This window comes from Rhopilema esculentum, chromosome 5, assembly GCF_057945365.1.
Source record: "Rhopilema esculentum isolate cy_ngs chromosome 5, ASM5794536v1, whole genome shotgun sequence".
In the NCBI taxonomy this organism is placed as follows: domain Eukaryota; kingdom Metazoa; phylum Cnidaria; class Scyphozoa; order Rhizostomeae; family Rhizostomatidae; genus Rhopilema; species Rhopilema esculentum.
In genome coordinates this window covers 9,602,801-9,630,481 of record NC_142819.1, presented here as the reverse complement: position 1 = coordinate 9,630,481, position 27,681 = coordinate 9,602,801, and the positions used below count along the sequence as shown (strand labels likewise).

At 36.7% G+C, this 27,681-nt stretch overlaps 3 protein-coding genes across 3 annotated transcripts; 2 read left to right on the top strand and 1 right to left on the bottom strand.

Moving 5' to 3' along the window:
* The first annotated feature begins 537 nt into the window (after nucleotides 1–537).
* On the top strand, nucleotides 538–13,640 carry LOC135689569 (prolyl 4-hydroxylase subunit alpha-1). The gene is made up of 11 exons (XM_065206831.2): nucleotides 538–978; nucleotides 2,895–3,223; nucleotides 4,082–4,133; nucleotides 4,728–4,939; nucleotides 5,396–5,566; nucleotides 6,490–6,560; nucleotides 7,204–7,357; nucleotides 10,225–10,287; nucleotides 10,738–10,806; nucleotides 11,957–12,053; nucleotides 12,580–13,640. The coding sequence occupies exons 1-11, from the start codon at nucleotides 642–644 to the stop codon at nucleotides 12,651–12,653; spliced, it is 1,629 nt and encodes a 542-aa protein (XP_065062903.1). The 5' UTR covers nucleotides 538–641; the 3' UTR covers nucleotides 12,654–13,640.
* Nucleotides 13,641–14,045: 405 nt separating this feature from the next.
* LOC135689568 (prolyl 4-hydroxylase subunit alpha-1) lies at nucleotides 14,046–27,681 on the bottom strand. The gene is made up of 9 exons (XM_065206830.2): nucleotides 26,996–27,681; nucleotides 22,465–22,826; nucleotides 19,238–19,289; nucleotides 18,568–18,902; nucleotides 18,048–18,118; nucleotides 16,753–16,852; nucleotides 16,067–16,186; nucleotides 15,457–15,622; nucleotides 14,046–14,260 (listed from the first exon to the last, which is right to left on the bottom strand). Exons 1-9 carry the CDS (start codon nucleotides 27,357–27,359, stop codon nucleotides 14,190–14,192), a joined length of 1,641 nt encoding a protein of 546 aa, XP_065062902.2. The 5' UTR covers nucleotides 27,360–27,681; the 3' UTR covers nucleotides 14,046–14,189.
* On the top strand, nucleotides 20,101–22,466 carry LOC135689570 (beta-1,3-glucan-binding protein). The gene has a single exon (XM_065206832.2). The coding sequence runs from the start codon at nucleotides 20,300–20,302 to the stop codon at nucleotides 21,485–21,487; it is 1,188 nt and encodes a 395-aa protein (XP_065062904.2). The 5' UTR covers nucleotides 20,101–20,299; the 3' UTR covers nucleotides 21,488–22,466.

Sequence of the window (27,681 nt, the reverse complement as noted above, 5' to 3'; positions counted from 1 at the left end):
GCTATAGAGAGGTGTTCAGGCTTCATTTGCCAAGTGTGTGAGAAAACCCTCATTTGCTAACAAGTTTGAATATTCACCAAAAAACACCCACACATTGTTAAAATCTTCGTTCTTGAGATAAAACATCGTTCAAAACTGCATTTTACAGTAGTGCAGCATCAGCTTGTCCTTGATTTGCTCTTAATTTTTGACCAATTTTGAGGCTCGTGTTCTAAAAAAATTGTTCTTATAATAAAAGAGTCTACTTTGCACGTAGATATGCGGGAGATTCATTCTGGTATCTTCATAGGTCCTCAAAAAGTGTTAGCTCATTTTCAATAAAAAACAAAAATTATAGTCCCCTATATGCCTATGTCATGTGCCGGGTGTAGTCTAAATCGTTCCTAACTCCTAACCATGCTCCTAATAATAATAAATGCGATTGACTCTTTTGTGACTTCCATTATCTATGCTTCCATAGAAATAGGAAGTCCTCCAATTTCTATGGTGACTTCGGTCACTGTGGAGGAGACTCATAATTATTGAAAATAATTTATTTTGGCCTTCGGCGATTGACCATTTGAAGATACGATAGGAGAGGTCTGAGTGTCGCACCTTCGGCATAAAACATAACTACAGTTGGTGGAGGAATTCACTTAAAGATGTTCGCGAAGTATATATTGATCAGCTCTTTATTTACTATTGTGCTAGAATGCTCAATGTCAACGGACGTTTTCACGTCCACAGCCGATATGGAATCTTTAGCTCTCACGGAGAGAGGCCTAACATTCGCTTTGCACAAATATCTAGAGACAGAACAAAACCGACTAACAGCTTTGAAGCAGTTCCTAAGTCGTGCTCAAACATCCATACAGCAGGTTAACAAGACCAGTGCGGGAGAGTTTGTCGGCAACCCTATAAATTCATATCTGCTACTGAAGAGGTTCTGGGTCGACTGGAAAAATATGGAAGAGCTGGTGACGAAAGATTTCTCTGAAGGTTTGCCCTGTTTACGACGATTTTTTAAGTGAATATTTTTTCTTCATGCACCTTTGTTGAGGTTATTTAAACTTGATATTTCAAATTCATGAAACATATTCAACCCATTCAGTAAACTTCATTAATGTCAACACAGACATGTCTGATACGCACGGCAAGCGCCAGTATTGAATACTGTTTCACTGTTTGTTTAATGGAGTTGATTTTTTCTACCTTGTTCTTCTGCATCCGGTGGCCCTGTCCGCCCTTTTCCGTGCACGATTATTATCACGTTCATCAGTCTGTTTTCCTAAGGGTATGTTCTTGGTTGGCCTTATGGTTTGAACCATCCCTTAGCAGTATAATCTTTACGTGCAATGTAATCCAAATTGCAGATTAACACAGATAGACCTCGGCAAATGACAATATTTGATTTAAGCACATGTAACGTAGCTGTCTTTACATCGTCGAGTATCATAGCCTCTCGTTCTTTTGATTGATTGATTCGAGACCTACTCTGACTGGATACCTACTTTGACAGGGTACAGAAGTTTGACTTCAATCTGAAAAAGAGAAGGTTCCATTTTGGAAGACAGACTGAATTTTTAAGATTCCACGAATCCTTGCGGAGTGCTTTCCTATTGCCCAGAAAGTATATAAGTCAGTCATATACATTAACTGCTTAATGGGTTATTAAAATGAAGGTAGCATACAATTATAGATATATATACCAGTTTTATTTGCTAATTAAATAACCTCAATAACCATTATTCATGGTCAGATGGAACCCATTAGAGTCAAAATATCCTAGAGTGGTATTTTTACCAGAGACCTTGTTCATAAAGAGGACATTTAGGAAACAGCAGAGAATAATGACAATGTGGCAGCTACTTTCAAAATATATAACAGTTTAAAGGTAACTGTCCAGCTAAAGCAAGCAACTCTGATGGAGGGGGGATTTCAGAAATATGTGATCGTCCCAGCCATTATAGTCCTTCTGTTTATCTACACTGCTGCGAGGCTGGCTTTTCATGTAAGCACTTTTGCATCCCATGAATACTTACCAATGGCAAGCTGTTATTTTGATGTTACTTGACAAGTTGGGTATATGCAACACTTATATATGGGCGGATTACCTTTAAGGACCCCTTGTAGCATGGCAACCCTATGCCAGTTGCAATCTGTTACAATAGGACAATTTTTGCCATTAATGCATTTTCCCCCCTACCCTTCAAGCAATGCTGGTTTCAAACTTTTTGAGAGCTAAGTTGTCACACAGCAGAATCTAAATTTTCCTGAAGTATGTTTTCACTACAAGATGATTTTTTCATACAGTTCTCAGGCTGAAGTGAACACACAGTGTTAATGTTCACATTTTGCACAGGAGAGAATATCTTGTTGATAATATATATAGATATAGAGAGATTTCAATATAGAGAGAAAGACTTTCACGGCAATGAATTGAGAGTTTCTTTCTTAGCAGCTTCCTATTTCTGAGTCAAATATCAGACTTTTGCGTGAAATGGTCAAGTCCTTTTCAATTTGAGTCACTGCAGGTATCTTTTTTAATGCAATTTTCCACATGACTCCTCCCCCTCCCCATTATTTCCTTGGAAGTCTTCTTGCATCTCTTATCTAATGTAGACAGTATACCTTAGGTTTTAAACTTTTATTGCTCTATATACAGTTCTTAATAATTGTGTACGCTGCTATGCCCATGATCAAATTATATGTTGATATGGGATCTCACTTTAAATAATTTCTTCAGTTAGCATTAACTCTTCTCTATCAAGTTTTAGTAAACTCTTCCAAATGTCATGGTTTTGTCTGCAGTTGATGCATTTAATTTATCATCATTTTATTTAAATTTTTTCACAATTTTATAACCCTAAATAAATTGATCTCAAACTTTGATTTCACAAAATGTCCATTGACAGATGTGATGTCAACAATAGAAAATGCAAGGCCATTTTTCCCATCATTTGATGATTACAAAGGAGCAATGACTGCCATTATCAGGCTTCAAGACACCTACCATCTCAGAGCCGATAGCCTTGCTGAGGGGGTTTTGCCAGGAATCAGGAGGTCAGCAAGTCTGTCAATCAATGACATGTTTGAGCTTGGTCGACATGCCTATGAACTTAAAGATTGGTTTCACACCAAAGGATGGATGGAGGCTTGCCTGAAGAAAATGGGGAATATGAATATCAAGGATGGCATTAGAAGATTTGATGTTTTGGATCATATAGCTTTTTCTGAGTATAATGTAGGTGACAGTATAAATTTGTTTGCTAATGGTATTCTTATGTGAGGAGTTTCCATAAATATGCTAGATTGGATAAAATGATATAATGTACCAGGAATAGAACATTGATTAATTGAATAACGATGTTTCGAGCATAGCCCATTATCAAGTTAAATTGAAATGCAATGATAGAACTAAAAAACGTTAAATGAATATTGGATTTTGACAGATGTTTTAGGGATTTTCAGTCTGGAAAACGTTTCAGAAACCTTGAGCTTTGTGTTGTGGTCTGATAAACCCATTTGAATTAGATTGCCTTTTCTTTGGCTTTTCAATTTCCAAAATGTGCAAATGCTTTCAGCAATGTACTCAGTTTTTAATTGCATTATGTTTCTATTTAAAAGTTTCCAAATGTTATAATACCTAAAACTTTGTATTGCTGATAGAACACCCAAAACTGAAACCTAGTGACCAAGCCAGAAAGCTGACTGTTTTTAAACACCTATGTAAATGTTCAAACACAATCTGTAAAAGTCTGTAGTAGAAAGAAATCAAACTGTGATCTAAAATTATATCTTTGTAGTTCAAGCTAACAACAATGTGTGCACCTGCCTTACACCTTTCTCTATGAGTTATCCAAAGGTGTACTTTAAACAGACACCATGCCATAAAGGTTTTTATATTTTCTCTATTGCTAAATGATTTCCAAAATGTTAAGTTAGGGAGAATACCCTTGTGGTTTTATTCTTGCTTTTCTATTAATTTTCTCCTCTATTAATTGTCTTTGCTTCACATTTGGCCTCAATGATATCTGCGATTTTGATAAAACTGACAAACTTTGTAGTTTAACATTTCTGTTTATCTTATTGATTCTTCTAGAGGGGGAACATCAGAAGAGCACTAGCAGCAACCCAAGAGATGCTGAAAATAGGTAAACAAATTTTCAAGAAATTTGTTATAAATTGCTGTAGAATATCTCATTTTCCATTTTCTCATCTCATGAACAGAATTGTTTGAGATCATTGTCTCATAATGAGCATTTTTATGAAGCTGTTTCACCATATGAGTGGATTGCTTGAGTAAATGTTTATGTTTTGCTTTTCACCTAATTGATTGATCATCTTTAATGGGAAAGAAATTGTCTTTACAAATGGAAACCAAAAATTGTCAAATCAATGTGAAAATTGATACTTGCTTGTTGGATATTTTAAAAGATGTGTCGACTGCCAATTTTCTCCACTTCATTGGATCTTTTTCACTTAGAATGCTGAAAAGTCTCCTTGACACCTCATCATTCCTTGACAATAAGAGATTCTAAACATGAACTTTGATTACTTATTCATTATTTTGATTGAGATACATAAACAATTTTTAGTACCTTAATGCATTTTTGTCAAAGTTCAATTCCCTTATGATCATAAACATGTAAGGAATGCTGACATCATCAAATGTGATGCTTAATGTCATGGCTTTGAAGGTATTTTTTAAGCTAGTTGTCTAGAGAGCCAAATGTGTTATTTTGAAGAACCTGGTGATACAAGAGTGCTTGGAAACATGTTGTACTACAAAGAGAGTCTGCAGTATATGAAAGCAACAGGCCAAAGAGGAGACACTGGTAGCCTAGATGAATCTGTCAAGAAAGTTGTCAAGCGAAGTGCCAGTAAACAAGATGAATGGAAGGAGAGAAAAAGCACCATGGATTATGAACGACTCTGCAGAGGTGAAACAAGAAAATTGGTAAGCCTTTTTTGAACTGTCCTTTTTTCAATCAAATTGCATGATACTTAATGAAAATGATGAGTAAATTTTGCTGTTTTTCCTTGTATTGGCATTTTTGCTATGGTCCCTTAATTTGTAGAAACTCATTGATTGGACAACCTTGGAGCTTTGTTTTCATGGTCAGGCCTTTAAATGTTTACCTTGCCACAAAATTTAATGAGCAGTTTGCAAATTAAACATAAAACAATGTAAAGATATATTTTAGATTTGTTTTATTTGCACCACATAACTCAAAATAGTATTGTGAAATACCTTTAAATGTGAAAAATCATTTAATTGTGTTGCCAGTTGGTTGAAATATGGTCACATGCTCTACAATCTGTGAAAAGGCCAAAACAACAGTATATATTTAATCCATCTGTTGATATTTATTTATCTATTTCGAATGCCAGAAAAAGGAACTTTTGTTTTTAGACTTTGAAGGAAAAGCAGAAGCTTGTATGCTGGTATCAAGCAAATGCCCCAAGGACAAAACTGAAGCCACTGCGAGTTGAAAGGGTATGGGTGTCTCCAGAAATCTTCTTGTTTAGAGGCATCTTGAGTGAATCAGAGATTCAAAAAATAAAGGAGCTGGCAACCCCTAGGGTATGTGAAATTTTGAATTGTTTTTATTGCTAGTAATTTTATTGTGTTGTTCCAAATAGACTTGGTATTTTTTTTGAACGTATCTTCTTAAAGAAATTTTGTTAATCTTTGGCAAAATCTTTTGGCTATTCCAGCAGTGTGCCGGTTTCAAATGCAAAAATCTGTTGAATTTTATCTGTGGGAAGGTTCAAAACTCACGATTGCTATCACTGCAAAACAAATAATCTGTGATTCCACGTGGTGTTATGGGCGTTAACTCTGTCAAGTATTGACTTTGAGGGTGCTCATAAGTCTTCAATTGCCTTTTCACATTCCATTGTAACAAAGCAAGGGTTATTTGTGTCCCTTAAAGCAATATTATGTCGTTTTCAACCATTTCATGCCTAAAAATATATATATACTGCTGCAATTATATTTTGTAGTTGTTTTGTATTTTTCGTAAATTAAGATTATTTGGTATATTTCGCAAATTAACACAGGATAGATGTGTGGTAAAAATATTTTCTAGGGAAACTTCAATTTTAACTCTCTACAACGCCTGGTGATATGGTGTCTTTTTTAGAACCATATTCAATTTTCACAATTTCTGATAGCTGATTAACATAAATCGTTGTCAGAGTCATTGTACAAAAGTTGTTATTTTATTCTACAAACATTTCATGTATAAGCGAAAACAATTACTAAAATATACTATTTTCAAAAGGATATCACGGTTTGAATCTGTGAAGAAAAAACTTGACAGGTTCTAATCTGTTTGAAAAACGACCGAAATCCTAGAGCTTGCTTTGAATTATTCGTGCCTTAAATCACGCCACCAGTCTCTAAAAAGTTGTAATCCAACATAATCTAATGTAATCCAACATAATCTAATGTAATCCAACATAATCTAATGTAATCTTACATAACTTATGTTATTTCCATAGCTAAATCGTGCTACAATCCAAGACCCAAATACTGGCGAACTGAAAGTTGCAGATTACCGAATCAGCAAAAGGTCAGTTTAGGGTCCATGAGTAAGTAGTGAGAGATTCTTGTGTGGACCAAATGCTAATTTTGCACAGTTTTACAAGTATTTCGCTTTTTAATTACAATTGGTCAGTAATAAGGAAATGATTCTCTTGTACACGCCTATCGTTGAAAGGTAGCCTTCAGGTTATACCTTTGTACCTGCCTCTTTGTGGATAAGCGGTTAAACACTCGATGACTAATGGGTATAAGGTAGCATGCAACGTGTATTCTAGTGGCATGCTGGGTAGCGTTTATATAAAGCACAAGACTTTTTTGTTTAGAGCAACAAGCAACCCCTTTCTTCATATTCAAATTTATGGCAAACGGTTTTTAACAAAATGCATAAACATTTGAATATCAAGTGCGAGGACGGCTCAGTGGTTCAAGTGCGAGGAAGGCGCTGCCCACAGATCCAAGGGTCCGTGGTTCGTGTCCCTGGCATGACCAAACATTCACCCAGAGTGAGGATAGTCGCCAGCTCTCTGTAAATATAAAGATAGAAAATACAAATACCAAAAATTCAAATACATTGGGAAAAAGTTTGAGGTTTTAACCCAATCTAACGATTTTACTTAGGGCAGCCTCTTACTGTGATTTTCTCGGGAATTTAGAGTGCTCTGTTATTGCAGTGCGTGGTTGAAGTACGACAGCCACCCAATATTGACGGGGATCAAGCGAAGGACCGAAGATGCATCTGGCCTCACACTGGACACCGCTGAAGAGCTGCAGGTGGCCAACTATGGAATAGGTGGGCACTACGAGCCTCACTTTGATTTCGCAAGGGTAAGTTCTAGTCTTCATCTACTCATGGTGCCGTGACCAAAACAGATTTTAGCGCAAATGTACAAATGTAAGAATGATAGAATTATTGGGGAGAGAATTACTTTCTAGAACAATAGGAACAAAAGGGATTGCTCATTTGGAAACAAAGATATTTACAATTTTCGGTGTGGGCGTGGACCCACTTATAACAACAGGAATTACAGCCCTGTTATTGTCATATGCGTCCTTAAAAAGATTTCTTCAAAATTTTCTAATCTGGCCGTTTCAACTGTCTCTAGTTTCAAGCAGGAGACAATTTTTCCCACAATAACACAATATTTTAGCGTATACACCGCAAGAGAGAAGTCCCCGGAAGTACTCAGCAAGTTGTGCTCAGGTGGTACCTTAACATGTTTTAAGGTACGGGACGTGCCATTATTTTGGGGTTACTTTTTTCTGAAAAGTGCGAAATTATCGTTATCAGTTTTTGAAATATGTACAGAACAAAGGGTACCATTTGAAGAAACATGCAGAATTATTTGTGCCAATTTGGGAAAATAGTGTTAATAAGGGAGATTTAGGATTAACAAAAAAATTAGAAATTAGCCAACTAATCCTGAGTATGCAATATGTTTAATATTCAGATTTTGGGGCAAACGACATGTATAATTTGTTTGATGATTTTGATGCGCTTTCAAAATGTTTTTTTGCTTTGCGGAATTATGGCACAATTTTCTTCATGTTTGCGGAATTGTGGGTTACATTTTTTCAGACATGTGCGGAATTATGGGTCAGAATGTGGAATCCTTGAAACCACTTTTTTTATGATATGTTTAAATTCTGAATTAACCGTCAGCTTTTCATGATTAATTACTTGTAATTAAAAATGTTATCATTGCAAGGGTCACTTTTGAGTCAATGAAATGAATCGAGATGCGATTGTCCTGTTTAATTTTCTTGATAACATAGAAGTTCCCAATGTTAGTTTTTAGCTACACGGTCGTTATTTTAAAGGAAAATTTGATATGGTCAGAATAAACTTGACATCCATACAACATTTTCATTCATTTACTGTAATCTTTACATCACCACACCCCCAAGCTTTCCCCTTCCTAGAATTTTCAACGGTTACATAAGCTATGTGTGTGTGAATGAAGAAAAGGCCACTGTAGCAGGCTCCTCGACGGGCTCTAAGAAGTTCTTGCGGCGAAAAGTCGATACAGATGTAGCAAATATGAAACACCGCAATACGCCGAGAATAAACAACAATAAATACACGTAAATCAGTAAAGGCTAATATTTCGCCCTGTCTGCCGGCATCTTTTGCTCTGATGAAGCCCCGTATGCCGGGGCGAAATATAAGCCTTTACTGATTTACGTGTATTTATTGTTGTTTATTCTCGGCGTATTGCAGTGTTTCTTATTTGCTACATAAACTATGTTCTTGTAAAAAACATGTTTATATGAATAATAAGTGAAATGTTTTCCATTCAACAATGAGAAGTGATTCTTTGATCTTGATGTCTCTAATAAGTGCTGATAGATTTGAAAATTACTGGTCTGTCATAAAATGCTAATTGTCGTATTCATGTAGGCAAAGCTCTGCATGCTTTAATTTAAAGAACAGAATCATCTTCAACTGCATGAATTTGCGCTTAGTGGTATCATCAGACACCTTCGGTTAACAGTTAATAGTTCAAAATATTTTATATTTAGACCGATAAATATCCCTTGACATACGATTAAGTTTTATGCGGTTTGCTTGCTGTAAAATAAGCTAGTTGATATGCTCAGGGTTTGTCTCTCGCAAAACGAATTAGGCAATTTGTATGGGTCTTCGGCTTTTTTAATGACCTTCATTTATGTTAATCCAGATAGTTTTGCTTGTCTTAAAATGATAATAAAATTTGGCGAAGATAACAATAATTTTAGTTGTGGCGCGGGGATGGAAACAGTTCCTTTCGCATGTTTTGTGTTCTAACCGCTAGTGACACAAGTCTTTTGAGTTAGGAAATAAGCATAAAAGATAGTTGTGCCTCTGTTATCCATGTTTGTAAATTTCTTGTGAACTTTATTCGCTTTTAATGTCTTTGTACTTTATTGGCTAGCAGTCTTCAAAACATGTATTTTCAGCCAGCCAACCGAACGCGCACAGTTATAGCCGACCTTTTGAATAATTTGAGCTATGTTTGGTGATGCTCCAATCTTCTCTGAAATCTAGTAAGGAAGTTATTTTTCTTGAAGCTGAAGTGAGGTTTATTCGACCCAACTTCGTTAAACGCTCTGGCATTTTCGTGTCCTGCAGAAAATGCTATTTGGCTCACTCGAACTAAATTTTTACACCTGGCACAAGAGTTACTAGCTTTTAGTTTTGGAACTTTATGTTTCCAGCTCTTATAATAAAACCTAGCACAAATTGTGGGGAGGAGTACGCGACACATCGATTTTCTCTTTCATCAATATACACTATTCTACTCGACTCGAAATCTCGAAATCTTAGTTTCAACTACTGTGGAATGATCCACTTGACGACATTTCTTCACTTCCTGTTGAAGAATATTAAGCTTACCGCCTTCCAAATCGTCCCTATCCGTACGCGCTCATGGCGGGCTGTTATCAATACAAATAAAAAGTTTTAAAAGGATATTAAATGCTTGAAATTTTTCATCCTTCACCTATATCATCGCCATTTTATTAACATAACCATCAAAAATTTCAACCTTGCATTGAACCTCCCGATCTCTTTCTTTTTTTCTCTGTTAGCTACCCTATATGAGTAGGGATCCTCCTCATCGTATAACCCTTTTTTGCTATCACGCCGTATATTTAGTCTTCTACCAACAAGTGTGAAACATGGAACATTGTTTATACGAAAGCCTTTTTTGCAGGAAGATGAAGACAAATTTACAGACCTTGGAACAGGGAACAGGATTGCCACAATGCTTTTCTATGTAAGTTTCTAAAAAAATGTAAATAACGTAGGTTTGGTTAGGTGTGCTAGGTCCGTAGCTTTGGTTAGATCTGCTCGCTTCAGTTATCATTATGCTTTCATATTTGGGGAAATTTGGCAGTTTAGCTTCGTTTGGGACAATTTTTGTCTATGCAATATTTCCAGTTTGTTTTCGAAGTTACCTTTGTGTTGAGGAAACGTGCATGACATGCTAGAAGTTATTTTTCAACTGACATCAGCAACAATTTTCAGTCAATTATGTAACCTCCAGTAAAATAAAGACTTTCGTATTCTTTTATTGTTTTAAATTTATTTTTTCATTTTTCTGAACTCTTTGTATTGGTAATATCGAAATATTTCTACCTGAGAATATAAAATCGCATAGCATTTGCCCGAGACGATTCACATTAAGTCAGGTTTAGTTGGCTCATTTTATTTTTGCCTTTTCAAGATTTCAAATGTAGAGGCTGGCGGTGCAACTGTCTTCACATATGCAGAGGCAGCCATCAAGCCAAGCAAGGTATTTATTTCGCTATATCGAGTTTTGTTCCCTAACGGAACCCCTTCGTGTTACTATGTGCTATTTGTAGATGAAATCCAGTTGGTTTTCAATATCCTCTTATATCATTCGACGCATGCAAAGTGTTCCAACCTTGAAGTATCCTCCTAATTGCTATCCTCTTTGAAGTTAAAGGTGTCATGTCACTAACAAGCATTTGTCCCTCCCCCAAATGTGACCTCATCTCGTGCGTCTATCACATTGGTTTATTGAAAGCTAGAAACGGATGTCACCCTAAGCGGCAGTCATGTAGCAGAGCACATATTCGTAGCCACAGTCCAATGGCCTTCTCCACATAGTAAGCCATATTTTCCAAAGTTCTGGCAATCTACTTCATAGAGCAGTAGCTGATATTGTGGCTTGTCTGGTTCGTGAGCTATTTAGGAGAACTACCTTTCAATAACCAGTAAAGTTTAGGCAGAAATTATAAAGGTTTAATTAGATTTGACACTAATGTCCAGAAATTTCTGCCTTCTCCGCGCAAAATTGCGCATTTAAACCAAGTTTGGATTAATCGGAATCTAGATCGCTTCAGAACAAAAGTCCCCTTCTTTATGGAATGCTTTAACGAATGCTTAAACATCAAATTTAAGAAATTTCACCATAAAGATCTCCGAATGTAAAGGCAGTGAGAAAGAGCCATATGTGGATATCGATCAAATCTTTAGCTAATGATCAATGTCAGTCCTCATTGACTCTTTTGGTTCGTATGGGTGCAGAGATTTTTCACAAAAGGGGCATCTAAAATGCAATAAACAATAACCTTTGCTCTTTGGGAAGGAACTTGCTGATGAGATTGTCCCTGCCCAAATTCCCCTTTTGCCTTTTGACTGCCATGTTAATAAAGGGAAGGTAAAATTTAACTTTAGAGCAAAAAAGATTCGGAGGATTCGAGATGCATTTGCAAAAGTTAAGACATCAAAGAGCTTTGAGACTGGCAACATTTCTGGCCTAGGCTCTCTATAAAGCTTGCGCAGTCTTTATAGGAAATTCTCTCGAAGTTAGAAATCTCGGGTTAGCATATTTTTCAACATGGTAGCTAGGCCGAGATCCATTTTTGACGAAGTCATTTTTGACACTTTTGACATTTTTGATTACCTTGACTTTTCAGGGCGACGGTGCATTCTGGTTCAACCTCAAGAAAAGTGGGGAAGGCGATTATTCGACCAGGCACGCTGCCTGTCCTGTGTTAGCTGGAACTAAATGGGGTAAGTCGCTAGTTTAAAGTACATGATATCTAGATTCTTAGCCGTCTTGATCGTAAACACAGATAAAAGCATCTTGATTTGTAATTATTATGGTTTACCCAATTTCTGTTTAATTAATGACTAGACCATGCTTTGCGATTTTTGACGCAGCCGTTTCTGAATGTATCACTTTGGAGTGTTCTAACTCGGCCTACTCGGCCATTTTTAACATGTTTTGGGTTTTTTGTCATATGTCAACACAGTCGGTATTGCAAATACAGCCCTTGTTGAAGATCTCAATAAAAAACCAATTTCTTTTCGGCTTTACCAAATCTTATTTTCTTTTGTATGAGATGCATGTTCAATGATTTGCCGAATGAATTACTGTCTAGCATCTTGTGAAAGCAATCTCCCTTTTTAAGTGAAAAGTATAGAATTAAATCGTGGTTTCAAGTGGCAAACAAGTTGTTAAATTTTTCGTTATTTTTATGTTCATTTGCTTATATCGTTGCCAGAAACGTAAGTTTACCTAATGTTGATTTTTTAGTCTCAAACATTTGGATACACGAACTTGGGCAAGAATTCCGACGGCTTTGTGGTTTGACTCGTGGCGAATTGTAACAGTGATTGAAAGCATGTAGCCATAGAATTGCGTCAAAATATGCGCCAGCGTTTCCGTTAAACTGACGTTGATAGAATTTATAATTTGTTAATACAATATCAGCTTGAAAATGCATGACATTGTCCGGGATTGTATGAAAACTTAGTTTAAACGAGGTTTTGCCATATCACGGAACACCAGATTTGGGCAGTACATCGTTCCCTTGAGCAACTGTATGATCACATACTGATAACAAAAGATTGCGTGCTGCTAGTTTTAAGAGAGCTAACATTGGCAATTGACCTAATGTCAGTCTCCGATGGGCACCCATTCATGTAGATATTAGCATAATAAAAGTAAAGGCTTTACAACTATTGATCTCATTGTAATGAAGTATTAATAAGATTTTTCAGAGTTCCCTAACAGAAAATAATTTCAGTTGTTTACAGGTGGCCATTTCAGTATATTACGTGCAACTTGATTGGTTGAGAGAACAGACAATATATTTCGTCAAAATCAGGTTCTTTCTCTGACTAGTTCACTATTTTAGTTTATATCATATTGCACTTAATTTCAACCAGTTATGTTGTTTGAAGATTCTGTTAGACGTCTTCAGGTTTAATTTCCTGTAACATAATTTACAAAATTTTCTATAACAAACTTCGTTATCCTTCGTTATGCATATGTTTATGGTTTTAAATAAAGTGAAGGCCATGCTCTCTTTCGTTAGAATATGCGCGAAACCACTTAATAATGTCGCGGTAGTCGTTACTTATAATTGTTCTATTTTTGTACGCAAATTAGAGAAAATGTTAAATTTTGATAAACAAAATGTTGATTACTGTGATTAAGGTATTTTTTCAATTTTTTGCTACTAGTCTATATGTTTTTACTTGCGTTTATTTTTGTTGTTGTTTCTTGATTGTTGAATAATGTATCCAGGGTAGGTGTTATTTATATTGTTTTTGTAAATGAATATACGAATTATATAACTTTTTTAATTGAAAGGTTGTTTCATGTTTTGCTCGTCTTTTCTGCTTGTTTGAGCCTTTAACCATATCATAACTCTGGCAGAACCTTCCTAACCCAACAGAAAATGAGTAACTACAAGGCTCTTCCACTGTCATTTTGGAAGAGATCGGTTTGTAATTAATTTCTTATTATTTATATAAAAACCTCTTAGTCTAGAATTCCATAGCTCATGCTTCAACTCTAAGGAACACTAAATTTCTTCTTTTTTCAATCTTAGATTTTAACCTTAGAATATTTTACATTCTTAAATATAAGCTTTCGGTGCAAAACTTTTTCTATGTTAGTGTGATTTCGTCGCTTTGATCCTTGGAAAACTTTTAATTGCTGATTGAACAGAATTGGTGTTCTAGTTAAGAAGTGACAGAGGCAAAGACAGAGAATTACAACAGCTGATAATATACTCTATTGATCATGACAACTGCTTCACAAGTGAAATTTTAAAGATATGATGGATTATCGAAAATATACGTTTATAAGACTTATAAGAAAGGCGACAAACTTGTTTGGTCCGCAAAAATACTGCTTTATTGTAGTCGATCCAGACTGCAACGCCGCTTGAATTCTTGTCCTCTTTCATGAAACCATTTGTTAGCAACTAAAAGACGAGTTCAAATGATGTTACTCTCCAATGATAATCATTGAAACTGTAAGATAATTCTTCGCTGTAAGATAACAGAAAAAATGAGCCTCCGATTAAGTGAGTTCACACATGCCGTATCTTGTCACAGAATGCAAGCATATGGCGTGCATTTACCGTCAAAATTGTACTCTTGAATTTGGTGATAAGACCATCAAATGGGTTCACTTCTTTTTGATAACTCTCAACAGTTTTGACCAATCGGTGAATATTGACATAACTTTTATTTTATTCAGAATGCACTTGCATTGTCGTTTTGCAAATGGTTTGAGAAAGTCAAATGTAACGTATGCGTTATCTGTGCCTTTTGCTCTCATAATCCCTTGGGGGAGGGAGCAATTAGAAATTGCAAACTAATAACATCAGATTTATATTTAAAATCCTTTTTGCTCAAAAATTGATGGACCATGCCCTCACTCTCTATCTTCAAAGGCTTGTTAAAGTTGCAGCCTTTTTACATTCACTCCCTGAAAACTAAAAGCACTTGAAATTTCAAGGTACTTGATTGGGTGCAATCCCAGTGAAAGAATATTGAAAATCATCTTCAGCACCATAAAAGCAGTTAGAAGAATTATGTGTCCCATATGCTTTCTTTGTTTGGTTAATTTTTGGAGAGGATATTATGCTTGATAATCGGGAAAAATATTTGCGAGTACAAATTGAAGATAATACACTATTTTCCCTTTATGTAATACGATGTGGTATTGTAGTGTTTGCCCAATCAGCACTAATTGGTTGCTCAGCCGTCAACGTCTCGATAAAAAATCTACCAGAATCTTGGAATACTGACTGCAATCGAACATTCTTTGGCCCGTAACCTTTTGTACACAGCGAATCTATAATCCCATCATAGCCAAAGATTACTGACAAGGCATATTGGTCAGGAAGGAGACAACTACAACCAAGCTTTACAACAATAGATACATTGTTTAAACAGCGAAAAACAAGTCACGTTTGAGCAAATCAAGTAAGACTTACAACAAACTTTCAACAAACGTCGAGTAGGGCAGGCAATAAACCCCAAAATCTTTCATTCAACTTCTTCTTGAGTTTTTCTATATACTTTCCTATTTTAAGCTTTGCATTGTATTCCGATAATTGCCAATGTAATTGTAATATGTGCAAATTTTAACTGTGCAAATTTGATATCTTACCCCATTTATTGCCAATCAGAACAGGACAGGCCGCATGTATTGTATCAATTGTCCCTGTGCCATTTCTATGCAAGTTGTACCAAAACGCCATTGAACCTTGTTCTGGCCAAACTGTAACCTCAGCGTCAGTAAAAACAGTAGCTCCACCTTTTGGGACATTGTTTAGCTGAAATATTTTTGGAAGACTTTAAGATACGATTGGACATTAGTGATGTGCTTTAATTATCGATCTAGATGCTATGAATATTTTAGCTATTTACCGTTTGGTGCCCGTTTGAGGAGTTAACGTACTGTCGAGGCTTCTATGAATAAACATTGAAACTTCTATCCTAGTGCACATACCACAAATGCCATCTAAATTTCATGCAAGCAATCACACAAGGTCGGTCATTGCTTTAAAGGTGTAAGGAATGTGACAACTAGAGAAAACATTTCGATGTAAAAACGAGTAATTTTTTGGCATCTGGGGGTGTTTTGTCGGTAAATGTTCAAACTTGTCGACAAATAAAGGATGGCTCATTCAGTTTGAACTTCAGCACCCCCTTAAGCACAATAGCTAGCGACGGCCCTGCCCTCATATAAACATGCATGGCTTGAAATACCTACTTACATACAACAAAGCCGTTGCTATTCGATTGCCTTGTCCTCTTTTCTTCATTTCTGAAAACTCAAAATTTCTGGACCAGTCATAGTGAGGCTCATAATGGCCACCAATACCATAGTTTGCAATCTGAAAAGGCAGAGGCTAAATAACATCACGCATAAAAAAGGGTTAAAGGCCTTGTCAGTATATCCAATATTACCATGCAGGTAGATGCCATTAAATTATATGCTTTATCCGTCGCTTTTCGAAAGACATTGCAGTAATAAAACCTCTTAAAAGTGTGTTACTCAAGTTTATTGAAATAGTTTTATGCTACCAATACTAACATAACAACAGTATCCTTTTCAAATGCAGCTTAAGTCGATGGTTTTATGGAGAAAACTTTTAAAAAGAATATAAATGCGAGTGATCTGCTTATATTTATGAGAATGGCTAAAGGATTTAGGTGTCTATGGAAACCGCAAAACACTGCCAGACTTATTACTACCTTTTCAATTTTTCTTCTCGAGACTTATTTCAAAGGGTCTTTAGACGAGTGCAAGAATAAACTCATTTACTGAGCAAGACTAGAAAGCTTTTTAACAACCAAGGTAATTCTGCTTGTTTTGATTTCGAAACCCCCTTCTCACATGCCTTTGCAAGCTTAATCCTTGAACATGAAGCAATAGTACTTTAAAAAAACATGGAATTACCTGCAAATCTTCAGCTGTCTGAGCGGACAATCCAGTTACAGCCTCCATTCTTTGATTGATCTTTCTAACTACCTCATGCATCTCATCGTATAACCAGCCACTTGCAACAAACAAGATCATTGCTGAATCAAATAAAAATGTAAATGAAGAAAGCTTGGTCAGGTGCTTACATTATATGCTTATTTGTGCTTCTCAGTAATATTATGTATTTTTGAGACAGAGCGGTGTGCTAGTGGGCGGAAGACAAGCAGAACTGATCAACAGTATTACCATTTTGATAGCAACTTGATTTGCCGAGCCCTGTCTTTAAAAAACCTTTATAGGAAGCTTGGAAAGTAGCAGAACATGAAAGTATAATCAGCCTATAGAATAAGATAGATACCAGATGAGTCAGGAGCAACAAAAGAAAGAATATAAGAATAAACAAAGATAGCATATATCTATAATGACGACATGTTTCGGATAATTGGCAGAGCCCGGTCGTCCTTCTACCTAGCAGTTTTGGAGTCAATCTACATAAAAACGAAAAATCCGCCATTGTGTAGACAAAAGGAGTTCGTTTTCTCTCTTGGACTCCATTGGTAATTTTTCTTTAGGCTCGCGGCACTGATTGGTCAACTATACCGGTCTTGTGCTTGCGTTTTTCTGATTGGCCTATTTCGATCCACAACTGGGTATATATTTTCCATCGTGTTCTTTCGGAACCTTATTCTGACGTTTTTGCTCTGAGGAGTGTCAGACGAAAAAGCTTTTAGTATGTCGTAAAATGTTTGCTTTTTTCAAAGCCATTTTCAAATTCTGTACCGCAAAAAAATTGTTCACAAAGATAGCATATGTATTTCAGGGCGCAAACCATAGAAAAGGGCGCAAACAGATTAAAAGTGCTAAAGAGAGAAGAGCATTTTTTTCAGAGGTAAAAGAAAGCTGTTAACACGTCATTAATCTGCTTACGTAGCCTTTCTCACAACTAGACTGAATCAGACCAAGAATTGTGGTTGGAGGCCAGCCTAACCCAAAACAATGATGTGGAAAACTGTGAAACTCCTGTTTGACCTTTTCGTTCCCATTTATTTACTGTCTTTCTTTCATTTTTTTTACCTTCTGTCTTTCAGGGAATATTTCTGATACAATGGCTTGACCATTCACAGATCGTCTAGTTCTATTTCTTTGTTATTATGCAGCTGCACGCTAACCCTACATAAAAGTTAATTTGGAAAGATTCTGCTTTGGTGTACCTGATAAAATGAAAGGGTTAAAAACTTTAATATTAGATTGAAAGAAGAAAATAATGATACCTTTGGCTGGTACGGTAAGAGACTTTCTTTAGTGTGTTGCTAGTGAGATCCGAGACGGAGGCTCTTTCTAGCTGAAAAACATCATTGAAGTTAGAGTAGCATTGCTTTTGTGGGTCTTGCGGAAAATATTTCTGGTATGGGAAGAAAAAGCTATGGGTTTGGATGTTTGAAGAACCAACGGGGTTTCGTGTGGGAGGAATCTATGGGGTTGCATGTTTGAAGAACCAATGGGGTTTTGTGTGGAAGGAATCTATGGGGTTTCCAGTGGAAGGACTTTATGGGGTACCATTCTGAAGAAATCTACGGGATCAATGTGGAAGAAATGTATCAGGTTTTATGTGAAAGGAATCCATGGGGTTCTATTTAAAAGAAATCCGTGGTTTCAGAGAACTGACTGGGGGCAACCTCAGTTTGCAGAAACGGGTAAAATGCTCGGGTAATTCGATTTTTCGAAAGGGGAGGCTTGGTTCAGAAAATATCTAACCTGGGACGGTTTAGCCCCAATTGAATTAATTCTTACCTGTGGGAATGCCAATCGACGCAGAACCTTCGTTTCGTAAGTGCTCGCCATTTCGTAGATTAGACGAACTTCAGGCTCGGTAGATAGGATCTCGTATTTAATTGGTTTGATAATAAGACTTGGATGTTGCCTGATGTAACCACAAGTATAGCGTCTATCTCTGCTTTTCTCTTTCTGTCTTTTCGACGACATTTCACCACGACACAACGATTCATAGCGACGATGCATATAATAGTCTTCTTCATCTTTATCTTCTATTTTTTCAGTGCATCCTTTCAATTTTATCGTCCAATCCAATAATTCTAGATTATTCTTCGCTTTAGAATTATTTGAATCTACAAATTAAGCACTTGACAGTCAGAACTTGGTGCTTCAATATTTGACAGCCCATGGAAATTTCCAAACCCTGCCCACTCGAATTTCTAAAATACATACAAAAACCGAAACGGCCATGTCTAGAGTATATACAAAAACCGAAACGATAAACATCGACTAGAAGTACGCCTGTGGAATTCGATAGAAAATTACTATTGCCAGGCAAGATTTTTATGATTTCATTAAATCCACCTAAAATAACATAAAGGTGCTTTAATGCAGAAAAAATGTTTGAAAAGCATAGCTAGCATAGCAACAAATATTTACGGGCAATTCTATCAAATCTAAAACTCACCAAAATTTAGTATCTCCTTAGTAAATGTTTGAGCTTTTCCATAGTCACCTAGCTAGAAGCAGACAGATATTTTATATCATATCTTATCGATAAGAAAATATTAAATGTTATAAGAACTGATATGATTGCGAATAAAGAATATGAAAAGAATATATATTTCTACCCATTACTGGTACCTTAAAAGGCAACACAAGATTAAAATTTCAATAAAATTATCTTGCATTTAACAGCGTATTAGCTAAACTTAGCTGGCTTAGATACCGAAGCAAAACAGGCAACCTTCCTGATTAAGTTCAAAACATTGCTCTGCAAATTTTTGTTTAATATCATGCTTTAGATTTTAAAGCAATTGTGAAAGATATTGCATATAAAATTTGACATATTAAGAGAGATAGAAAAGAAAGTTTGGTAAAATGGTATGAACAATTGCGTGGGTAGGGCAAGGTAAAGTCGGAAGCGAAGGAAGTTTCTATCATTTTAGATGTATGACCCTTTGTAAACAAGAATTGCTTACTGGGCTATCATGCTCAATGAGCTATCATGAAAAATGAAATGAAATGAGACTTTGAACATTGAAAAACACTGTCTCTAAAAAGTTCAGAGTTTCATTTTCATCAATAAATGTGAGTAACAAAGCTAGCGATTCGGCTGCACAAAACGCTAGAAAAAAACTTATTGGAACTAACAGGCGGTAACAGGTAGCTAATCAAGACTTATTGTTGTGAACTAGCTGACTAAAAGGCACTCTGGTTCTTGAACACCATTAAGCAGCCCGCAGGTAACAAAAAACCGAATGGGAATGGGTGATTTTGAACAATAGCAACTATTGAGTTAAGGCTGTTGAAGCCATTTAGAAGATTGCCAATCACGAAGGTGTTGAAGCCAATCAGGAAAGAGAAAGTTTTGACTTTATAGCGCAAAAAGCGTGATTCTGCAACTTAAATACCTTTGGGAGTTCATAGATACTAATATAATGCATGTACGTACAGCCAGTATCGCAAAATACAGATAAGGAACCGCTTGAAGATAGCCAGTGTTTACGGTGTTGAAAATCAGCCAAGCATGCAGGGAGTAAGTACATGCCTCGTGCTTCTTATTGGCCTTATTTTGGTCATTTCTGTTAACGGAAAAGGCAAAATAATCCCAGAATCTAATTGCAAAACGTATCCGTGCCTGATATTTCAAGATAACTTCGATGATTTGGACTTACGCACGTGGAAGCATGATGTCTCTACCGTACCAGGGGGAAATGAGGAGTTTCAGGTTTATGTGAACAATAGATCGAATAGCTTTGTACGCGATGGGTCTCTGTATTTGAAACCAACACTTACCCAGGATACATACGGAGAAGGATTTTTGAAAGCGGGAACACTTGACTTGTGGGGTGAGCGCTGCACATCAAATCGAGACAATACTGGCTGCTATAAAAAGGGCTCTGAAGAAGATATTATCAACCCAGTGACATCCGCAAGGATAAGCACATCGAAAAGTTTCAGCTTCAAATACGGACGAGTGAGTGTGCGGGCAAAGTTGCCAAAGGGTGACTGGCTATGGCCAGCTATTTGGTTACTTCCTAAAGACGAAGCATACGGTGATTGGCCATCCTCTGGGGAGATCGACCTTCTTGAGGCCCGTGGCAACGAGAATCTGTTTGACCGATCTGGAAGGCATGTTGGCAACAGGCATGTGTCCTCTACAGTTCACTGGGGCCCATATTATAAAGCAAACAGCTTTCTACGCACAATGGGGACAGTTGATATGAAAAAGCATTCATTTTCTGATGATTACAATGTATTCTCTTTCGACTGGACAGCGGATACCATGCACTTCTATGTTGACAACACAACTATACTCAAATTTACAGTTCCAGAAGGAGGGTTTTGGAAACTAGGGGAGTTTGAGAAGTATCAGCCTGGGATAGCAAATCCTTGGAAAAGCGGGGGAAAGATGGCGCCTTTTGATGAAGAATTCTTTATCATAATGAATGTTGCTGTTGGGGGAACAAAATTCTTTTTGGACGGTTTTACGCCGCAGAAACCGTGGAATAACAACTCCCCCAAAGCTAAGGAAGAGTTCTGGGCTGCAAAGGATAAGTGGTTGAAAACATGGAAAGGGGATGATGTCGCAATGAAAATCGACTATGTCAGGGTTTGGAAACTGAGGTCGGATGAAAGCGAGGTTGAAAAGAAATTTGATGAAGATATTGTGAAGCAGAAACATGAGGGAAATACAGAATTTAATTTGGTTTAAAAACAGAGAAAAGTGGGAATGTAAGATGGGTAGAGAGAGGTCTAACATTGTTAACATTGTTTTTGAAATACTTTTCTTACAGCATAAAGCCGATGGTGCACCAAATTGCCTTGAAGATGGTTCCATCCTTGCCATGGGAATGCGTCAATTGCCATGGAAATGCAGCCAAAATGAACGCAGTCAGGGACATGAGTAAATTATGGCACACAAGAGTAGTGCCATATGTTCTAGAACCTTAACAGTTATGAAACTTTCTTACAGCATTGTTAGAACATAGCTTTTGTGTTAATATTGCATTGTTACTTTCTTACGGCGTTGTTAGAACATTGTTCTTGCGTTCACATTGAGTTGCCTTTTTCTTACAGCGTTCTTAGCACATTGTTTTTGTAATAATATTGCGTTCTTCGAATATTTTTCTTGTGTTAATATTGCGTTGTTACTTTCTTACGGCGTTGTTAGAACATTGTTCTTGCGTTCACATTGAGTTGCCTTTTTCTTACAGCATTCTTAGCACATTGTTTTTGTAATAATATTGCGTTCTTCGAATATTTTTCTTGTGTAATATTGCGTTGTCTTTTTCTTACAGCGTTGTTAGAATATTTTTCTTGTGTTAATATTGCGTTGCCTTTTTCTCAAAGCGTTCTTAGCACATTGTTTTTGTAATAATATTGCGTCGTTAGATTATTATTCTCGTGTTAATATTGCGTAGTCTCTTTTTTAAAGTTTTGTTAGAACATTGTTTTTGTATTAATTTTGCGTGGTTAGAAAACTGCTGTTGTGTTCTTATGGCGTTGTTACCACATTGTTACATGGTGTATTCCGTTACATGCTGGATTACATGGAGTGTTACATGATGTTTGCATGAAAGGATAAAATCAAACATGTTTTGGGTTGTGCTTAACAAATATTCATCAGTTTTACGGAACTAAATCCGTGAAAAAAGTTGTAACTATCTAAAGATTCTAAGAAATTCTTACCTGAAAGTTAACATATGCAAGGTGGTCCCTGATATCAATATTGTAGTTGATCTCACTGCTATTAAATAGTCTGTTAGAAAGAGAATATATGCTTGTTTCATTCCCAATTTTCTCTAAGGCCAGCATCATCCATTCTCTGGTGATCCTCAACTTATTTTTTAGGAAAGCATTACGTCCCAGTTGGTATATTTCATCTAATGTTAATAGGGTTGCATTTACGCCATGGCCGGAACACAGCGCAACCAAGGATCTTGCGTCTAATTTATATGCTTCTTGGAGACGTATGATCGCATCAGTTGAGCCATCTATGTCATCCTTTGAGGGCAGTAAGCCCTTGATATCTTTTAGGTATAAATTGAACTCTAAAAGAAAATAAATCATTTGTATAGTAAATTCATTCATAACAAGAACAGTTGAATGAAAACTCTGCTGTTGTTTGAGAAGACACTCCTTTGAAGCCCGAACAACGAAGTAGATTTTGGAATCATATCTTACAGTTCATACTTATCTTTATCAGATTTCTCTCTTAAACCGTAATTATCACGACGTCTTAACACCTTAATCACCTTAACAATGAAAAGATTCAAAGTATGTTCATGTTTAAATTTATACCAAATGTCAAGTAATGCAGTAAGAAATTATTTTTCATCTTTTATGTTAAAAGGAAAGCGATTCTTGCAAATGTGCAAAGCTTTGTTCCCAATACTGATTTGACTTGCTAAAGCTATTGTCTTGCTGTAGAATGCGACTGGCAATCTGTAAGAAAAAGAGAGTGAAAGGCAAGAAGAGAAAGTAGAGTAAAATCAGGAATCTGAAATCAAGGCTTCACAGTCGAGTTTCCCCAAGCTCTTTCTTGTTGAATTGTCTGACGATAAAGAGATTTTGACAAGTCAAAATACTGACAAATTGAGAAGCATTTTCACTCCATTCATTTACAACGCACATATGACACAGTTGTGAAACACATTTAATCTTACAAGGTTTAAAGAAGGTCACATGGTATGACCCTGGGATTAAGATAACTGGTAAAGGCTAGGTTACTAAATCAAACTTTTCGATTCGCATGATTGGAAGGAGATTGTAGCGTCTGGATAGAGAGCCTTTCTTTCACATCTTAGGCAGTCTTCACAGATGAACAATAACTTCGTTAATGCACATAGGTCCATCTACTATGCAAAATATATTGTGTGGTTGTCATTGCAAATATTTGACTTACCAAGACACAAGCACGATGTTATTAATCAAATCCTTGTTTAATGTTAAATTAGTGTATTTGCCTAACTTTTTCAAATTTTTACTTTAAGATTATTAGCTTACTGTTTTTTTCTTTCAGAAGCATTTCTTAATTATACGCTGATTTTAATTTCCAGCTACCAAAACATTTGATAACGTTGATTTCATACATTGAAAGATTTTTTGACTGAATAAAATATCCCTAGAAATGTCCTGACATTAAAAGATGTCTGTAGATTTTGAAAAGAGCTCTGATTTGTTTAGAAGTAGCAGAATACATTGAATTTTGAAGATCCTTTTATCAGGCTCTCTCGCAGCCACGGGTTGAGTTTGCTTCTCAAGTTGCAAAGGGTTCGTAGACCGCAGCCCCTTTTGCCTTTACTAATTTTATTTAGTTTTAAGTTTGGAAGAAAGGCAGAAATCTGTTAATAAGCACCCATAAGAGAGGTCGCTCACTCGATGGTTCGTTTCAACAAAAATCCAAACTAGGATAAATCAAGCAGTTTTCAATTTTTTTACAAGGCCCTGTAAAAAGGCTATTACATCGCGAGGAGCAACATAAAAAACCAGAATAAGATCTAGAGTGAAGTAAAGTATAGATAGCCACTTCCACTGATTGCTTAACCCTTAGGCACTCAATTACCAGTGGTTGAGGGAAGGGGACATGTGGGGGCGAGTGACTAAATAGGATTGGGTCTAGCAAGATGTTACTGAATACAATAAGAAAACGATGAGAAAATGGTTAGATCCAAACAATTAAAAAGGCCGTGGTTTTTTGACATTTTACCCAAGAAGCCCTTGACCTTTTCTCGAAAAGGTAAGCATCTGTGTCGCTAGATCCTCCCTCCCTCTATTTAAGGTCAAAATTGGAACAATAATTCATTGTGACTTGTACTTCTCGTCACTTGAAGATGGAAGAGATGTTTAACTTCGTGAGAAACGCAAAATGGAAAGCTACCCCCCCCCCCTCCTCCCCCTGACGAGAAAATGGTACTACGATCTTGTTAAAAAATTGAAAGGAAAAAATAAAACCCCCTGAAAATTTATCTGGAACCCTTACTTTTCTACTCCATCATTTTATGTTCACTAGATTTGCGTGCTAGCTTGCCTCCGCATATCACCGACAGCCTCTCTTTTTTCGGATTCTTTCTGTATCCACTGCTGCACGCCGGGGAAACATTTCAACATCAATAAGTTTTGAGGTATCTTTGAATCTTCTAAGAATAACTAACTTTAGCCTATAATTATTTTCATTAAAGATCCACAAAAACTTTTGTTTTTCTTTAGGGGTATTCGTTGTACCCTGCTTTTAGGTGCAGCCTTTAATCAACAACGCCGTTGACAGTGACGTGGTGTGACGGAGGCATCTTGGGCACACCGGAAAAAACAGAGACGAGGCCATATTTACGGACTGCAAGAGAGTCCAATCCAACGCTTGCAAAAACCGGCGAGATAGAAATAAATTTTTACCTCGTTCGATAATGGGAGCAGAGGTACCGAAGCTTCAGCCGAAGAACTTAAAAGTTTTTAAAAACGAGGTTAACTTCAGCAAAGTCTTTAAGTGCCTATGCAGCGAAATTTACCATTCCAATATTTTAAAAGAAATCTATAGAATCCTTCGCCCTTGTTCTTATACAAAAAACAGAATTCTGATAAGTTAAATGGTTCTTTTTTAATTGAGCGACAAAGCATGCATATTTTGCAGTTGCGTTGCGAAATTTTATTTCCCGCTGTGATGTCACAGTGATGAGTCGAGGCGAAACTATTTATTCAGGCCTGTTAAATCACTTATTAGGTCGAATTGTGCAAATTGTGATACTAGCATGAAACTTTGCAATAATGGACATTTTGATACGCTGAAAAAAATAGGATAGGGACCTGAACTGAAAATTGCCCCCTTCAGCTATTTTTAGCTGGGGTACTTTGCCCCAAGACTCTAGCGGCGATATTACAATATCTCTGCTGTAAGTAAGTACAATAACGTGAAACTTTGTAACGAGTGACAATCTGATACGTTAAAATTGAAAGGATAAAGAAATGGCCTGGCATTTCCCGTTTATGACCAAAGGTACAATTAGGGGTCTTGACCGGAGTACCCCAGTCTAAAAATAGATCTTATGGGCAAGATATGATTTGGGTCTATATCACATCTTTTTCAGCGTATCAAACTTTGTGTTTATCTGAAATTTTGGTCCTTGTATCACAATTTGCACAATTCTTCTTCATATCTCCCTCACTAGAACCTATTCTGTACAACCGCAGTTTCCTGATTGCTGTCGACCCGACTCGTCACTGTGACGTCATAAACTGGCCTTGATTTTCGCAAGCACTACCTAATTTCAAACTCTGATTAAACACACTTTTGCTGGTCAAATTATGACAATTTTGGTGTCAAACTTATCGGAAAAGATAGGAAAATATAACTCTTGAAAAAAAGCAGGACATAAAATTTCGCTGCATAGACACTTTAAAACCATGGATATAAAACTAATTTGAAGGCTCTTTTGGCTTTGGGCGGGCCCTTAGTTGTCGAGCTAAAGTGCCCTAAACTGCGTTGCGCCACTGGCTGTGGAATGAGATTTTGATAATTTTTGCGCCTGGTCAGTCAAGAGAGATGAATTTAAAAAATGACTAGGTGCTCAAATGCATTTGCTAAGGAGGGTAAAAGGGTACATCCCTTCATTTCCTTTCACGTATGGATATCACATATCAACTTCATTCAATGAGAATAAATCGGCGAACATTTAGATCGTAAAGTTCCGAAGGATTTTCTTCCACAAGGCTTACAGACATCGGATGCCTGTAGAGGAAACTGGAATACTCAATTATGTCCTTGGAATTGCTTTCAAATGTAGTTACTGTCAACAAAGAAGTTGCATCTATTTCCTTAGAAAATGTTATCGGAGCAATTTCATAAAATATTGACATACCACAATATTAATGAAGCATAGTCATCGAAGGCGAGGAACTCCTAATACAACAGGCTTATCGTAAAAATAACTCTGGAACGTTTAAATGCTTTTGCCATTCCCCCGTCATTCATTTTGAAGCAAAATACATGTTCAATAGGTATTGGCAGAGGAACTTCCCACTGATTTCCACATGAATGTCATTCAAAGATCTCCTCCTCCGAATATCAAAGAATATTTCACAACAGTATTCTATTAAAATCCCGTACCTTTTAAAGTTGCGGGATATCGCAGAGTTCATTCAAACCGCAAAAAAAGATTTATGAAAATAAAATTCTTTTGGCCGTTATTGAAAACTGTCAACAGATGTAATTCATACTTAGACTTACTCTTGTGTGCTGCTTTGAGATCAGAAAGCCAAGCTGAATTTGTTCTCAGTTTCTTTCTGACCCGGGCAAATCTTGACAACACAGCAACAGCATAGTCTTCCTGGTAACTGACATTGCTGCTGGGATCGTGAAGTAACCCCTCTTCGTTAACACTCTCATCCAAAGCATGTTTCATTCCCCGTAGATTGTCTTCTACGCTCGTAATATATTCCCTCAAAGCATCTTGAACCTCGTAATTAATGTCAATAAAGTTCTCGATCTGCGCCACAGAGCTGTAGATCTCGCAATTTCGCCAGCTAAACGACTGCACCAGTAGAACAATTGTAGCAAAAAAGCCAACCTGGGATTTCCAAGAACCAAACATCGAATATATCAATGATGCCAAGCCGTGCACGTTTTAAAGCCAATTTCTCTATCGCTTCCACAGATTAGCACATCTTTCTGTCTTTGACTCCCGATCATAAGCTCGTCAAACGATGAACAGCAAGGGTTGCTGGGCTTCTATCAAGTTGAAAGTTCATCGCCTTTGCTTGCAACACCATTATTACCATCGTTTTAATGTTACAGAAACGGGGGTTTCTTCAATAAAAACAGTATGACGGAGGCTGAAACTAAGCTATTTCAGCTCCCAAACCGAATTTATTGGCTCATAACTGTGTCTGGCCTTTATCCTGGATTAATGTTCT